The sequence below is a fragment of the Eubalaena glacialis genome, chromosome 14, assembly GCF_028564815.1.
Source record: "Eubalaena glacialis isolate mEubGla1 chromosome 14, mEubGla1.1.hap2.+ XY, whole genome shotgun sequence".
Taxonomy (NCBI): domain Eukaryota; kingdom Metazoa; phylum Chordata; class Mammalia; order Artiodactyla; family Balaenidae; genus Eubalaena; species Eubalaena glacialis.
The window spans coordinates 82,326,510-82,344,826 of NC_083729.1; the positions used below are offsets into that span (position 1 = coordinate 82,326,510).

Consider the following 18,317-nt stretch of genomic DNA (forward strand, 5'->3'; position numbering starts at 1 on the left):
TCCTTCCACTTAGAACATAATGAACTTCTTAGGTAGGCAGGCAGAATTCTTGTTCACTTAACTGCAACCCCATTTAAGCATGGAATCAGAGCAAAACAAGTAAAAAGTGAAGAAGGGAATAGAAAGGATATACATTAGTATTAAACCATATGCTATCTGAGTGTTAGGTTCCCACATAAATATTTTGCTGTATATTTTAAAAATCACTTCTCAAGGACTGATTTCCTCTACTTCCATTATCTTTTATAATGAAATACTCCTTTTCAAGTTACTTATTAGAGTTGTTACTAGCAAATACTGTCACATACCTCTAGTTCAAGATATTAATACATACACTTAGCCTGAAACTAAGTGTACTACTTAGTTTTAGTTATAAATAATATATGTATAAAACAGGTAGGGTTGCCATTATTTATATACTGCAATAAATATACAAGAATGAGTACAAATTATTTTTCATAAAAATACAACCTCTAATCAATTCAGGAGGTTTCCAAACTATGAAGACATTGAATACATTAAAACACCAGGCAGTCTCCTCTGTTATAGAATGCCAGTCAGGTGAGATCTGAAAGAGATTCTTTATTGGTAGCCATATACAGTTGACTATACCATCTCTGTGTTTTCTCGCTATTTAAGAAAAAATATAGAACCTGGACATTTAAAACATTATCAATGCAATAATCACCACAGACTCACTGGATCTTTTAAAATTTTGTTAAAAATTGCCAAAGTCATGATGAATACAATTATTGCAGCTACATCATTTGAAAAAGTAATATAAATTATGCTGCTAAAGACAAAAAACATCGAAACGCATAAACATCATAATGTATAACACAGCAGTAACTCATAACTATTAATATGAAAAATTAAATTTAAAAAGTTATGTTAGAGAACTCGGAAATTTTTCACTTTAGCAAAACATTCTATTTATATATCTCCAACTTCTATGATACAGTATACCATAAAATACTTTTAAAAGGTACAACATTCAAATGCTTCATTTACACAAATAATATTGCCAGTACTAATAAAAGTGATGCCCTTAAACATGAACTGCTCTGCTAATTATGATTTTAAAAATGTTTTACTTCATTTTGCATTTTAGCTAGCAGTTAGCATTACATATTAATCAGTTCTGTGTTGACAAATAGGATCCTAGTCAAAATACTGTTTCTGAAAAGTAATGTACATTATATTGCTTGAAACTAATAACCATATAAAAGTGGTAATCATTTATCTAAACACTGATTATGAAAGACAACTGGCATATATTCAGGCAGAGCGTTGAGTTCATGACGGTTTATTTACAATAAAAGTATTTTTACTGAAGCTAACATGATATATAGGTTTCTATGTCAATTACTACAGTCTCTTAAAATTATAAAAATATTATATAAAATACCACAGGCTTTAGAGGATATAACTTCATGTGGTTCTGATACTAGCAGCTGAAAAGTGTTTATAATTTAAAAATAAATAAACTATAGAGGTAAACCAGTTACAAAACAGCAGGGGACTGCAATAGTCACAAGAGTGAAAAGAACTGCTTAATTACACAATAGCTAACAAAACGGTGAAGCAGTTGGATCAAAAGTTTTAAAAACCTCTTTCAGAGATTTGTCATCTGTTGCTCTACGAGGATCATCATCTGGGGTGGGGCTCACCTGACCCGGCTGCTTTGACTGTCTTGGATCGCTGTACTGGGGTCTAATTAAGCCTGTTAATGCCTGAATCGGAAGACTGTGCACTGCTGGGACCTGAACGGTACCGGAACTCCCAAGAATATCTGCCTGTGGGTCAGCTGGCCCATCAACAGTGACGTCCACGTTTGGAGTGATTTTCTGTGGTAGGACTGCTTCTCCAGGAGGAGGCTCGTTTTTATCACTACTTTTTAAACCACCACTTTTTTTCTGGTTCTCTGCATTTTCTGTTGCTAGCTCTGATGTAGATGATGAACTATGCTCCCTAGGGTCATACAAACTAATACCACTAAGAACTGAACCTGGAGTTCCCAGGGGAAGGCCAGCTGAAGATGAGAGTTTAGGGGCATATGGAGGCAAAGCCCCGGGACCAGAATTGCTAGATACTGCCCCTAAGGGCTGTGATGAACCAGAGTTTGATCTGGCTAAATGAGGGGCACCCTTTGATGTATGTGAATCCTTCATAACTGCTTGATGAGACTCTGTATTATGCAGTCTGTGAAGTCTAGGATCAAAATTTTTTTGCAGCCTAGGATCTCCTAATTTACTTCCTGAACTATGTAAGTCTCCAAATTGTTCTAGGTAGCCTTCTCTGTTTGCTGTGTTAATTTTGCCTTTGGCTGCTAGTTTTGCATCAGTGGCCACTGTGCTTTGACGAAGATCACTTTTTGTATTCCATAACCTACTGAGCCTCTGATCAGCTATAAGAGGGGGCAGAGGTAAATTGATTGAAGATACTGGGTCAGGTTTAGGTAAAGGGACTGGAAGTAAGTCTTCTGGAGCCCACACGATGTGTTTTGCAAAGTTGGGTTTGGTTAGGGTAATATCCATTTTAATGTGACTAAACTGTCTCAGTTGTGACCTTGGATCCTGGAGCATTATACCAGGGGAAGAATCCAAAGGTATTAAGAAAGCTTTTTCTCTCAGTTCTCTTTCTGTATCTTCATCGTCATCGTCTCCTCTTTTGTGTTTGACATTAGGGCCAGCATTTCCATGATGTAAATCAAACTTTGCTCCACCAACAGAAGAACCTACATGACCACTTCCATTCCCTCTTAATTTCCTGGGATCCCATGCAAGTCTAAGATCCAGTGGGGTAGACTCAGAAGATTTTCTAACGTCTTGCCTTGAGATAGTCCTAAGTCTAGGGTCAACAACTTGGCTTCCTTTATTTTTCTCTTTAGCAAGTCTTGGATCAGTAGGAGTGCTGAGTTCTGTGGAAGGTTGTTGTTGACTCCTTAAAGTTTCTGTTTGTTTCTGCAATGTTTTCAGTATTGACTTGACACTGCTTCCTTCTTCCTCTTCACTACTGGAATACCAGTTAACAGTATCATCTAAATGCAGACAAAAACTATGGTAAAGAATGAAGCATTCATATCTGGCCTTAATTAAGATGAAAAAAACACATATACTATTTCTGAAATAAGTGTAGTCTAACTTCAAGAAAACGCATCATAGAAATGACAGAGTTTCAACACTGGAACAAGATAAGATGTGGTATAACAATTAACAATTCAGTCACTATACTTTATAAAGAAAGAAGTATGATATTAGAACATCTGTAATGTCCTTCTAGTCAGAGAACAGTCTGAACCTTTCATTCCAACTGGCCAAAGGGAGCTCAGAAATGTGTGGTAAGACAGAGCTGGGGGAGAAGGGAAAACACTCTTGAAAAGGAATACCAAAATGTTTTGGCTCTCTTTAATTCAAGCAATCCCTTAAACTTCATAGCTCTGGATTTATCAGGATAACAAGGGAGAGCTATAAGAAAAAATACCTGGAAAGAAAACAAAACACTAACAATGATGGTTAAGGAAGCAAAGGGAACTGAGCAAGTGTGGGCTCAGGTGGGGACTTTTCACTCATACTATATTTTTAGATGTTTGACCTGTGTGAATATATTAATTATTCAAACATTAAATTAAAAACAACAAAGAGAACTAACAGCCTAAAATTTATATACTTTAACTTTATGAGAACACTTTGGGCCTTACTCTTAAAGCCTATGTAACCCTAGTGTATTAGGCACAATGTTAAGACACTTAACCATCAGAGGTCTTCTCTCTAGTAGAGAAGGGCATAAAAACTGATGCTTCAGGAGGGCGAGTCTCCTTCCTCTCCATTAAAACACACATAGGTTATCTCTGAATTGGCCATATATATATGTGTATATATACATATATATATATACACACACACATACAGGAACATATGTACACACACATATTCATACATATCCTAGAATATCTTGGATCAATAGAATAGCACATATATTCTCACTTTTACCTCATCTCACTGCTCACTAATGTGTTTCCACAGCATCGAACTTTAGTGTTACACACTTAGTTTGAACAAAACAGTGCTGACAAAACAAGCACTCAGTAAAGCAATTATACTCCAATAAAGATGTTAAAAAAAAAAAATACATAGAACAGATCCTTCCCTCACAGCCCTCAGAAGGAATCCACCCTGCCGACACCTAGATCTCAGACTTCTGGCCCCCAGAACTGTGAGACAATAAATATCTGTTGTTTAAGCCAAAACAAAAACAAAAACAACAAGCACTCGTATTTAGGGTGGGGATGTGGCTTAAAATAGTATATATCAATATTATATCACAATGGCAAAAAGTTTTACTCATATCTCAGTGTCTGAAAAAACTACTTCTAGACACCCGATCTCTTTTTTTTTTTTTTCTTTGACTTCCAGGAAGTCTAGAGCTAGACTTGTGATTCACTTTCAGCTGTTGTAGTTATTTTAAATATTTCTGCATAGGAGTTTCACTCCTCATAGAATTTGGTACTTGATCCAGATAGGTAAGACAATCCAAATCTGATCCAAATAGGTAAGATGCTATTTTATTTTCACTTTCATATCAATATATTTTATAAGCAGTCTTAAATTCTTTCTGGAATAAGAATGAATATAGAGCAGAAAGAAAGTAGAACAGTAGAGAAAGGTCAGTGGAAAGCAGATATTAGATAGAAAATGATAGTTAAGAGGTTTCTATCAGCATTTTATCAAAGGACAAATAAAATTTATAAAGGCAATAAAATTTCTAACAATGAACAAAAACACAAAAAACCTAGCCGTTTAAGAAGTTTTCTGTATTCCAAGAAAACAAGCCTCATAAAACATTACCAATTTTATAGTATTATAGTATAAAATTTTATATCATGTAGAAAAGTTTTAATTTTCTTATTTATGAAAACATAAAGCTTTGTTACACTTTAAAGAAAGATTACCATTAAAATGGTTGTGTATTAAAATTAGCACCTAAAAGAGTACACATAAATTTTATAGGAAATTAACTTATTAGAAATTCCTCATTTCCCTGTCATGCTAAATAAATGAAGACTTAATAACACCTTTTTTGAAAATATAACAATGTTTATATAATAGCTTGTAGCTACCTAGTGTTATCTAGTTTTACATAGTTATTCATAAATTTCATGGGTTTTTTTTTTTGGCTGCACCTCGAGGTATGCAAAACTTCCCAGACCAGGGATCAAACCTGTCTCCCCTGCAGTGGAAGTGCGGCGTCTTAACCACTGGACTGCCAGGGAAGCCCTAAATTTCATGTTTAAGAGTGGCCAAACACATCAATTTTGTAATTCATAAGAAGAACTGGGTGATTTAAAGTTCTCTGCCCTTAACTGAGTTAACTAATTGCTGTACACTTATCAATATCAAAAATACTAAGGGAAACTTAGTGTCCCTACGTAGTCTTTTACATTAAAGGTAATATTCCTTAATAACATAGCAGAACCTGAAGTATACAGCCTCTGCCCATGAATATCTAATAATCAAATAACTTTGAGCTTGAGTTACAAGTTAAAATTCCTGAACTGGAAGGTATCTTGTTCCTGTTCTATTTCTTTTCTTTAAAAAAAAAGAAAAGAAAAAAGGCTTAATAGCAAGTCTGCTTGCCCAGGCCTCACACTCCAGCTTCAGATCTCTTTATTGCTTCAAATCAAACCCTTTGCAATTAACTACTAATTCATCAATGGCACTGGAAACTACAATCAATCCCAAGAAGATAGGAGCTATGAGATAAATTGGAAATAGAATAGATAGTTCCCATGAACTCATTTTTCAAATTTTAACTTATTCAAGACCATTTCAGGAACTGAGTGATCCAAATAGGTAAGATGCTATCATACCACCTGACACACCTTCTTCCTTGCTTGGTGCCCTCTGAGGTTGGGTGCTGCCTGGCTCTTCATCTTCTTGGTATTTCTGAGTAAGTCTAACAAAAAGAGCTCTCTGCACTGCAGGGAGGAGACCTGGTGCAGGCAGGGGGCCGTGGCCTGTCACATTACCGCTGCTGTCCGACCCACTCCCGCGGGTAGGTGAGTCTTGAACGATAGGAGGCTGATGCTGGGCAAATTCACCATGCCACGTCCCATCTACATACATAACACAGAAAGAGACACTGATTTAGCATAAAACTCCACTAGACAAGTACCACTGTGAGTTGTAAGAAATTGAGTTACAATAATATCACATTTGATTATCAGATTATTATGTGATTGTAAGCACTTTTTAAGGTTATCTAAAGGTCTATTGCTACAAATATTTGGTTAAATTTAAATCATATTTTAATGTTTCAATTTCATCACATTTTACATTGCTTTATTTAAAACATGCATTCTTTTCATGCTTTTAAAGAAAAATAGGACTCCAGATATTTTAAATTAGAAATGAGTTATTTCAAAAGGTAAGCTTACCACCAGAGTTATTGGGTGGCTGAAAATTATGTACAGCATGCTGTGAATAGTAATTATCATAAAACTCAGCTGGGTTTTGTAAGGACTCATAATTAGTATTGAGCTGCATTTCACCAGGACTTTGCAGGTGTGATGAACCTGGAGAACAGTGATTCTCTCTAGGTACTTTCATCATGTGTTCTGGAAAGCCAGGGCAATGGTAAGCGCCACTCATATTTGGTGGCGTCAAAGGTGTATCCGGTTGAACAAGTACTCCCGCTTGACTGTGAGGGCCTACAATTCCAGGTGGACCAGGCGGCAAAGGTGGGCTCTGCGGCATTGGTAGACCAGGAGGTCCTGCGCATGGATGATGTCCAGGGGAGCCTGGGTGCATCACAGGACTATTGTGTCCCTGAGACATATTAGGTCCGGGACCTGGACTTGACCCCGAACTATACATATGTTGAGTATGTGGGCTGCTTTCCTGAAATTGTAGTCCTGGTGGTGAGGCACTGTTATAAAATGCTGGTGGCCTGTAGACAAAAGAATAATATTTCTTAGTTCAAAGAAAAGAGGCAAACAAGAATGTTACATTTCTAAATAGATATTGGTTGAATGTTTTACAGTATCAGAAGAGAAAACTATATTTTTAAGAAGCAATTTATTCCATATTATCTATAAGCAGAAATACCAACATATGTATCTTGCCTTCATTTTAGCCCATAGTTTTCTTAATTGCTGCTTACTATTATCTGTTCTAAAACTTAATATTGATGTTTTGAAAAATATAGAAAAATACAAAGATAAATAAGATTCATCTCTAATCCTATCACCCAGAGATAAAATTTTTGATTGGTTCTCTTCTAATCCTTTTTCTAGGCGCACACAGACCTTTTTATAACAAAATTAGAATTATACTCTATAAACGTACCACTTGTATTACAATTTCTAATTGGTTATTGCTTGCATATAAAAAGATTTTAGTTTTTGAATGTTGCTCTTCTTTCTGGGCATCTTACTAATTTAATTACAGTTGGCCCTCCATATCGGCAGGTTCTGCATCCACAGATTCAACCAACTGCAGATCGAAAATATTCAGGAGAAAAAAATTGCAAAAAGTTCCGAAAGCAAAACTTGATCTGCTGTACTCCAGCAATTATTTACATAGTATCTACATTGTATTTACAACTATTTACATAACATTTGCATTGTATTAGGTATTATAGATGATCCAGAGATTATTTAAAGTATACGGGAGTATGTATGAAGGTTATATGCAAATACTTCACCATTTTAATATAAAGGACTTGAGCATCTGTGGATTTTGGTATCCATGGAGTTCCTGGAACCAATCCTTCTCAGACACCCAGGAACAATTGTACAACTTCTAATAGTTTTGTCAGTGATTCCTTTGGGTTCACTAAGGGAAAATGCCCAAATAATGAGTCTGCCCCACCATTTCTAATCATATCTATTATCATATCTATTATATCTTTCTCTTTTTGCATTGACTAGGATCTAATCTATAATAGTTAGCCAAGCAGTGGACAGACTTGTCTTCTTCTTGACTTTCATAGAAATACTTTTAATGGCTCACATTAACTGTGATATTTGCTACAGATTTCTTATTCCTCAATTGCTGAGATCTCATTGCTTCCCCGAGTCTTCAGGATTAAAAGAATAATCAACAATAGGACTTAGAGCCCAGGTGCACAGACCCTGGTGGATGGGAAGCAAGACTGGAAAATGCAAACCTGGATGCAGCCTTATCCAGAGGTTTTCTTCTAATAGCCCAAGGAACGACTTCTCTAAAAGAATGAATATGCTGGAGACATATTACCCACTATTTGAAGATGTTATCAATGACAGTGCTGCCTCATAACAAGGTGGTAGGAATGCCAGTTCCATCCACCTGGAAGTGCCCTTCGGGATTAGTGTGTGGAGAGGTTTCTGAAGCTGTGTTAAGGATTCTGTACAGAAAAGCACTGATGGCAGGCAGCAGAGGGTGGCGCAAAAAGGAAGCGGGAAGAAGCAGTTGGGGTGCATGCCAGATATCTGCTACCTCTACCTAAGTTTAATTATATGATTGACATGGAATACAAGTTAGTTTCTTAATAAGAATTTTTAGGGGGAAAATGCAGCCATTTTTTGAAAAATTTAACTTACTTCTTCCCAATTTTATGTGCTAAATCCACAGTAGGTTTTACAACTATTTCAAAGAGAGATGGAATTTTCTTGAAATCATCAGAGAGATCTGTCTGAAAATCATCTTCCGGATCAGAAAAGGGAAAATGCTCTGGTGGGGTTGGCAGAAGCCCAACTCCTGGAGGCGGTTTGGGAAGAGGAGTTATGCCACGCTTTCTAAGTTCTTCTAACTCTCTTTCGTCTTCATTTGTAGCTTCTTCTTCAGTATTCAACACCTAAAAATAATTGGCAAGGATTACTATTTCAAAACAAGCTTTCTTCCTCACATTTAAAACTGTGAAGACTTGAGTAAACTAGTTTTGTTAATAGAAAAATACAATATTAAAGTTGAAATAGATCAGAAATAGCTAACTAATTTTTGATAAAGAATATGAGGTTCAAAGAGGTAAGGGATATTTCTTAAAGTAAATTAGCTTTTGTAGAAATCAAATTTTGTGGTTACCAAGGTAGTGGGAGGAAGAACTGGATGAAGGTACTAAAAAGGTACAAACTTCGAGCTATAAGATAAGTAAGTACTAGGGATGTAAAGTACAACATGGTAAATGTAATTAACAGTGCTGTATATTATATATAAAAGCCGTTAAGAGAGTAAATCCCAAGAGTTTTCATCACAAGGAAAAATATCTTTTCTACTTCTTTAATTTTGTATCTATAGGAGATGATGGATGTTCACTAAACTTCCTGTGATCATCATTTCAAGATGTATGTAAGTCAGATCATTATGTTGTACACCTTGAATTTATACAGTGCTGCATGCCAATTATATCTCACTAGAACTGGAAAATAAATAAACTGCATTTGAACAGAAGTTCAACTGAGAGAAATAAAATTTATGAGGGACTGGTTGAAAAAATTAGGTTTTTTAATGGCAGAACAATGATAAGAACAAAAGATTCTGGTTTTTTTTAAGGTTAAGGCAATTATATTACTTACTATCATTAATAAGTAAAGGATACTATAATAGGTGCCACTATTGAGCATTTACTATTTACTAGGAGTGGTATGAAGTGTTTCATATACATCACATAATTTAATCTTTTAAGAACAAAAGATTCTTAATTCTTAGTCCAATATTCCTGCTTTTCTAGCACATTACATTAACAGAATAAAACATAAACTAACAAGTCCTTGATCTCTCAGCAGAGTTTTATAAACTATGACTTATAAAACATGATTCAAGTCAAATGAATCTGTAATCAAGGTGCAAAAATATTACTCACTTTGTCCAAAAGTTTCTTTGTTTCTTTAGTCAGATCATCATGTGAAAATTTACAGTTGTCTCCTTGGTAACATTTTGCTCCACTATGATAGAACTTGCATGGAAATTCATGTAAATAAAAATATTAAGGAATAGACCACGTAAAATCAAACTCTCATGTTTTTAAACCAAAAAACATAACTGCTGAATCAATGACTTTATTACTATATATTGTACTAAATTTTCTATAATCACACAATTTATTTAATTTTTAATTTTAAGATTAAATATTTTAAATACATGGCAAAACATTCAAAAAATTTTAAGTCTCCTCTACTCTATTAAAACTAGAAAACATTTTTTTAAGAGCTTAACTTTTTATTTTAAAAAAACTTGACTGTACAAACTATATTACCTGTTATTTTTTTCTGTCAGTGATAGATGTTTATATCTTCTATCATAGCAGAGTTAGTAATGTAGGTAATTAACACAGACTTCCTCAGAAAGAGCTTTGGGTCAAGATTTCACAAATCATCTCCCAAATTACCATAATATAAATTATGCCAAAAATTCTGTGCAAAATCTAGATGCTTTCACCACTGATCAAAAGAGTCATGTTAAAGTTTCAATAGTTTGTTGAGAGTACCATGATACTGAAATGTTAAGTATAAATGTTAAGCTTGGATAATTAGCTAATTCCATTAATATTCTTTTTTCTCAATAACCATTTTTTTAATTGAAGTATAGTTAATTTACAATGTTGTGTAAGCTTCAGGTATACAGCAAAGTGATTCAGTTATACATATATATATCTATTCTTTTTCAAGAAAACAATTTTTTAAAGTAAAAATATTTATAATGGCCATAGCAAATATTATAGTGTAATTTAATTATGTAAACTCTGTTACTTTACTCAATAAAATAAAATATAGAACAAATAAATTTTGTAGCAAGAGCGCATATCTATGAAGAAAATAAAGGGGTCTGATATGTCAAATATCCCAAAAATGAAAACTACAGGCTAATCTTACTTAAAATTTTGGAGACAAACTTCTAAAGAAAATATTAAATCTAGAAGTATAGTGAAAAATATACCATTTTCAGGTAGTGTATGTTCTGGAAATTTCCGGGTAGTCTTAGGAAATTTATTACTGTAATCATCACATTGATAAGGTCAAGAGAGAAAAATCATGTGATCATCTTAGCAGATACAAAAGGCAACTGATAAAATTCAAGATCTTTTTTTGATATTAAAAACTCTTAGTAAAATAAGGATATACATACTTAACTTGATTTTTTTAAAAAATCAATCTTAAAACTATAGCCACAAGCCAAAGCAAAAGGGCATTATCTCTGAAACATGTATTATGCTGCCACAATCACTATTATTTAACATTTTTCTGGAAGTATAGCCAATACAGTTGAAATTGTCATGCCACAGATGGCATGACTATGGAGAAAAACATAGGAATAGATGGAAAGCTTTAAGAAACAGTTCAGTAAGGTATCTGGTTTCTAAAGAAATATGTCAAATCTGAAAAAAAATTTTCTTTGCTTGAATAAGACAAATTTATCATAACATTTTGATAAAGAAAAAAGGAGTATTTGCCCTAGTAAATATCAAATATAATATTACAGAGGGGAATGGTCAAAGAGCACAATGTGTAATAGTAGTATAGAAGCAGAATTATGCACAGAGGAAAATTTAGAATATGGTTAAGGTGACCTTTTAAATCTGTGAAGAGGGGACAATGAGCTAATAACCATTTGGAAAAAAATAAGGTCCTTACTGAAGGACAGTATATATATATATATATATATATATATATATATATATATATATATATATATATATATATATAAAATATATATATATATACATTTTTTTTTCTAAAGGACCATATATAGTGAAATGTCATAGGGGTAGAGGTAGGAATACAACTGAAATGTATAGATTTCCAAAGGGAGAAGTAGGGAAGAATATATAGTGCTTATGATTAGGTGGTAAGATTTGAGAAGACTTTGATTTTATAATTTCCAACAATGACAATTTATTACTTATGAACCTAAGTAAATAATCATTTAGTCACAGAATAAATATGTTGCGAACTACTCCTTCAGGAAGACGGTCTCTTGAAATACTTATAAGCTGAGTATATTAAATATAAAGTACATTTATTTCATAGATTTTTTTCCAAAGGGAAGTTATTTCATTTCCCTAAAGAAAAAAACTCAGTTTGCCCTTTTGAAGTGCAAAGGCTGATTAGACCTGGTTTATATAACGTGCTATCTTAAATTTAAAACCAAACTAGGCTTTCCGGGTTGTACTTATGATTTTTAAAGCCTCAATGATGCTTGAAAACTGCAATATTTTGGTTAACATGTTTTTAATAAAGGATATTATGCATATAAATGCAGTTCTCGCCTTTGGTACAATATCCTTGTAAATAAAATTTGCAGATCTCTTTTCTCTTCTCCAACTCTGCATCATGATCAAATTTACATTGATCTCCCTGTTCACAAAAAAAGAAAAGAAAGAAAGAGAAAAAAAAAGAAACCACTGAATTGAATTTTCTCCGTGGTGTTTCATGGTAGAACTATGGTCATATCTCCAGTCTTTAAATAATGAGCTAATAATAATTCAAATAATAATTCAAATAATTCAAATAATAATTCAAAGTCCTTAGAATTCTTGCCCAAGACAGTGGATGTGGCTGTGTGCAGAGAGCCAGCACAGGCAGCATGACCTCAGAGGATACTGCCTGGCTCCACCAGCACTCACCATTTCTAGCTGAGCTACTCTGGGGACTTATTTAACCTCCTGGTTTGGCCATGTTAAAAATGAGGATAATAACAGTAACTACAGTTCACTGTGTCACTGTAAAGATTAAAACATTTAATATTAGTAATCTACTTTGAACAGTACTTGCCATACAGTCAGCATCATGTGTTTGTTAAGTAAGATCTCATTTCAACAAGTTATATTACTGCCCCAGAAGATAATTAAATGAGTTCTGATATACAGTATTCAATGCAAGATACATTTCGAAGAACCAGTTTTATTACAACTATATGAGAAATGAAAAAACTAACCACCCCCTAAAATGACTTTAAATTTTAAAGATTATTTCAGAAGTTAAAATGATTTATGATACCCCTATAAATTTACCTTAATACATCTCCCTTCCAGAAAGTATTTACAGATTTGTTTTCCTTTATGTTCCACTGTGTGCTGATTAATAAATTCCTGAGTCATAACCTTCCATTTTTTCCCTGGTTTACTATACTGCAAGAAAAAAAATTATTTAAATAAAACATATGAAGTAGTAAAAAGGTATTAAAATTTATAGTCAAATGAATCTAGAAAGCAGTATACATTGATTATTAAAAGTAGTGAAGACTGGACATTCTGATGCTATTCATTTACTTGGAGAGAGATATGCTTCTAGAAAAGTGCTTATTGCTATACTACTAGTAGTTGCAAAGAACCCTATTTCTAATTCAATGAGGACACACAACTACGTTTTTCAAAATAAAATTATCAAAATCTTGAAAATTAACAATAATATTTTGGCAAAGATACAATAAAATATTTACTCTCATGTGCTGTTGATAGAAGACATAAAATATCCATACTGTTTGACACAAAATTTGTACTTTTCAGGATTATTCTGAAGGAATTATCAGGAAGGCACACAAAGATTTATTCACAAAAATAACTACTGCAGAATTATTTACAAGTAAAACAAACAAACAAAACAAAATCTAGAAATACTGTACCCATCCAAAACTAGGAGACAAGTCAAACACATTATGATACATTTAGGTGGTAGAATATTATACTGTCATTAAAAAATCATGGGATGGAAAGACAATTTGGGGACATAAGAAAATGTTCACAATACCTTACCAAGTGAAAATATGACCCCAGTTTATAATAATAAAGACAAAGAAAAAGACTAAAAGAATATACCCCTACCTTTAACAGTGTATGTCTCTAGATGTACCTCTAAAAAATTATAGATTGCTTGCGTGTGAGGCTATTTTGTACTTTCTATAGGAAAAAAATGGAGGATGTATTATCTTTAACTTTTAAATTAAAAAAATTAAGAAAAACTAGTATGTGGTAGAAAATCTCACAGCCCTACTTATTTTTCTTAGTTCTTCTCCTCAGTCCCCTATTCAACTTTTGCTACAAGTATAAGAGGGTTGAGTAGCAAGAGAGTATGATGCTTAGCCAAGCTAAGGACTTCCACTCATGAGCGCTATAAAACATCACTGTTTTTCAGGCTCTTAGCATGCATAGTGCCTTGAACATCGAGGAGCTTAATAACTATTGATATTTGCTCTTCTGATTTGATATCAGTTTTCCCTTTTCCCTCAATTTGTTAGAAGATGGAGAACAAAGCACAATCTACTAAAAACAGGAAACTGCCTCACAGCAAACACTTAAGGAAATAGATGGCTAAACTTAAATCTGATCCTCAGTATTCCCAACTGATGAAATATATATTTTACTAGAAGAATTCTGAAAAAAAGTATAAGAATACCAGGAAAATAGATAATCTTTGAGGTTCTTTTAAAAATATATATATATACCCAAATTGCCCAAGGAAAACACAAAGAAACTGCGTATACTCTACTCTGATAGGATCATTTAAAATGTCTTAAATCTACATAAATTTTACTTACAAACATTTTCTATTTCTAGGCTCACTTAGAACAAGTAGATATAAATGACCAGTTCACATATGCCTTCTGTACACGGAATTGTGGCTGTAATAAAATAGGCAGCCAAAGAGAGTGCATTGTGCAAAGTCAATGAGCCAACTTGAGGAATATAACTCTGAAATTAAAAAGTAAAAATATTAGGTAATCACCCTCCCCCCTAAAAAAACGCTGAAAAATGTACCAAGTTGTACCTATGTTTCATAAATAACTCAGTCTTTCTGTCTATGTTACTTTCTAATGATACACCTCGTTGTCTTAACGGAGGATCGTGGGGGGCTGTTTTTTTTCCAGTTTAGCTCCGTTTAAACGAGTAGTAAGTATTGCAGTACCCATAACTATGGGAAAACTGACTATAATCAAGGTATTCTAGAAAATCTAAAGCAACTTAAAGAAAATTTCAGGATAAAATAAAGTGCCTAGAAGATCTGATCTTTTAAGCTTGAGCCTACAGAAGAACCACAAATGTCCTCTATCCTTTTTTAAAATTTTTAATTTAATTTTTATTTTATATAGGAGTATAGTTGATTCACAATGTTGTGTTGTCCTCTATCCTTAAGATCTTTTATGAACTATAAGAGCTGGAAGAACGACAGAAGTAATCTAGTTCATCACCCTCATTGGACAAATATGAAAACTGAAGATTAGTGAAGTTAGTGACTTGCCAAAGGTTACGTTTCATGTTAGTAGAATCAAGATAGAACTCTTTGCACTATATCACACTGTTTCAAAGAAAACACAATTCAAGAAAGAGGGAGAAGGAATTCCCTGGTGGTCTAGGGTCAGGACTCTGGGCTTCTACCGCAGTGGGGCATGGGTTTGATCCCTGGTCAGGGAACTAGGATCCTGCAAGCTGTGCAGTGTGGCCAGAAAAAAAAAAAAAAAAAAGAAAGAAAGAAAGAGGGAGAGAAGGAAAAGACAGAGAAAGGGAGGGAAAAGCCAAACTACCCACTTGGTGATTTTAAAATGTATTTACTCTAGAGGATGTATTATATTGGTATAGGGAACAAAAGCATAAAAGATTTTTTAAATATACTAAAAGGAGGAGGAAATTAAGGATCTACTGGGAAAAGAATATGTATTTATAAAAAAATTTAATAGCTATTATAAAGACTAAAAAATTTTAGGAGTTTTATGGCCAAAAGAATAAGGCTTTAAAATCCATCAAAAGTTTGCATGTTCTGTGACTATACTTGAGTTTTCAAGAAAATTAGTGTGGACATGCAGGTATTCCTAAATTTATCTGGCCTTTGGAGGATCTTATACTCCTTGAAAAGGCAAGGGTAAAAATGGATCTATGTTGGCCACTCCAAGTATGTTCACTCTACCCTGGATGGGCCTCCGCCAAAGCACTCCTGAACATGAGCTGCTTCCTTGGACTCTGACACGCTCCTGCTTGTTTCTGGAACCGTAAGAAGAAATCTCTCATGAGAGCCAATAAACTGACATAGTGTTGATAACATATTTTAATCTTGATAAAGAAAGGAAAAATATTCTAAATCTGATAAATGCAAAAGAAAGAATTTATTCTGATTTTCTACTACATGATAAAGAAATCTTTTAGTTGCAGCCCAGATCTGCAAACATCTAAAATGTCAGTGCTTGAAGAGGCCATTAGAGTTAATACTGTACTCTAATTTTACAGATTGAGCAAACTGAAGCTCAGAGATAGGCAGTAACATGATCAACACCATACTTTCTTGGAAGCTAATTTTTTTTCACATATAGGGTATAAATACTGAATATAGGAGAAGGCTTACTTAGAAAACATTCATATTAATTTGGTCTAGTGAAAGCAGCACATCCTAGACATCTACATGCGTCTAGAAAGATGGACAGGCAGGTTATAGTCACCCAGAAATTCTAAGCTTGTTTCCATGGAACGGTGAGTTAAGAGTAAATGTTAGTAGGTATGTAGGAAAAAAAGAGTTCATGGTCAAGTAAATTTTGAAAATGATGGGTTGAACATAGTAAAACAGACTTCTTTATGCCTAACCTGCTCAGAGTGTGTAATACATTAATGTTGACTGAGAATCCCCAAGAGTAGCGTAGCATCTGCTGGGTTTCACAAATTCATTTGGGCCCAAACTTCTTTTTTCTGTTAACAACTCCCTAAGTAGTACATTAATGAGTACATATTAAGAAATCTTTGCCCATTATCTTTAAACCCAGAAATGAGAAAACTGAGCATTTTCCAATTACAATATGTTACTATCCTTCTTCTTTTTTTTTTAATTTTTAAAAAAATTTTGGCTGCACTGGGTCTTCGTTGCTGCGCACAGGCTTTCTCTAGTTGTGGTAAGCGGGGGCTACTCTTCGTTGCGGTGCGCGGGCTTCTCATCGCGGTGGCTTCTCTTGTTGCGGAGCATGGGTTCTAAGCGCGTGGGCTTCAGTAGTTGTGGCACGTGGGCTTCAGTTGTTGTGGCACGTGGGCTCAGTAGTTGTGGCACACGGGCTTAGTTGCTCCGCAACATGTGGGATCTTCCCGGACCAGGGCTCGAACCCATGTCCCCTGCATTGGCAGGCGGATTCTTAGCCACTGCACCACCAGGGAAGCCCCTACTATCCCTTTTCTATCAATCAAGGTTGCAGCTACTGATAACCCACCCTTGCTCTGTACAATTCAATCAAATCTTACTGGAACAGTGGCAGAATACAGGAATTGGACCACTCTAATCCAGAAAGTCGCTACAATGTTGAAATGTACTGTTCAGAGTTCAGTTCAATTCAACATATATTTATTCAATATCTACTATACACATAGTTCATAAATTCATCTTTCCAACCATTTATACCTCCTTTCTTCTCTTTTAATGATTTCAACTGTAATAAGTAAGTGAATTTACAGCTATCTCCCTTCTTGGTCCTGCTACGTATTGAGCTATTAGAATTTTATTGCCATTTGCATCTAGGGACCATGACTCCTAGGAAAGGAAAGTACAACAGAGAACTAATAGAACAAACATGTTTGCTTTCAGACGTATCAATTTTATTTTGAGGTGCTTTCCAACTTACCGATTTTATTTCGAGGGCACCAAAACGTGCATCTGTGTACTACTATCAAAACTAATTAAAACAATACTTCTTTTCTGGAATTCATCTATACTCATTTGATCTGAACTGGAAAATTTTCATTACTAGGAAAGTAGCATTAAAATCACAATGCTGGGCTTCCCTGGTGGCACAGTGGTTAAGAATCCGCCTGCCAATGCAGGGGACATGGGTTTGAGCCCTGGTCCGGGAAGATCCCACATGCCGCGGAGCAACTAAGCCCATGCACCACAACTACTGAGCCCACATGCCACAACTACTGAGCCCGCGCACCTAGAGCCCGTGCTCCGCAACGAGAAGCCACCGCAGTGAGAAGCCCGCACACCGCAACGAAGAGTAGCCCCCGCTCACCGCAACTAGAGAAAGCCTGCGCGCAGCAACGAAGACCCAGTACAGCCAAAAGTAAATAAATAAAATAAACAAATTAAAAAAAAAATCACAATGCTTTCTTTTGCAGCCAAATAAGTTACAAAATGGAAAAGCTCCTCTCCTCATTATATATAAATTCTCAGTACCTCTTGAAAGTCATCCGTTCCTGAAAACACATTAGGCCCTTTATTGGCCCTGCCTCCACGGTCTTTGCGTTTGATTTTCTTCGGCAAGCCGCGTCCACGAGCAACATTAAAACTTTTAACCCTCTGTTCAATACCTAAAAAAGTTAAAATGTACTTCAGATAGTTAAAAAAACAGCACACTAGACAATCTACTAGTTTACAGGGA

The 18,317-nt window shown here is 34.6% G+C and overlaps 1 protein-coding gene across 1 annotated transcript in view; it reads right to left on the bottom strand.

The window, feature by feature from the left end:
- Window positions 1–1,506: 1,506 nt before the first annotated feature.
- Window positions 1,507–18,317, bottom strand: part of ZC3H6 (zinc finger CCCH-type containing 6) — a 52,582-nt gene continuing 35,771 nt past the window's right edge. The window contains exons 5-12 of the mRNA XM_061210753.1: window positions 18,113–18,246; window positions 12,988–13,104; window positions 12,220–12,331; window positions 9,841–9,950; window positions 8,582–8,835; window positions 6,437–6,948; window positions 5,882–6,115; window positions 1,507–3,040 (exon numbers count right to left, since the gene is read on the bottom strand). Of these exons, the coding sequence (XP_061066736.1) occupies window positions 1,569–3,040; window positions 5,882–6,115; window positions 6,437–6,948; window positions 8,582–8,835; window positions 9,841–9,950; window positions 12,220–12,331; window positions 12,988–13,104; window positions 18,113–18,246 (2,945 nt within the window). The 3' untranslated portion in view covers window positions 1,507–1,568. The remainder of the gene's footprint in view (window positions 3,041–5,881; window positions 6,116–6,436; window positions 6,949–8,581; window positions 8,836–9,840; window positions 9,951–12,219; window positions 12,332–12,987; window positions 13,105–18,112; window positions 18,247–18,317) is intronic.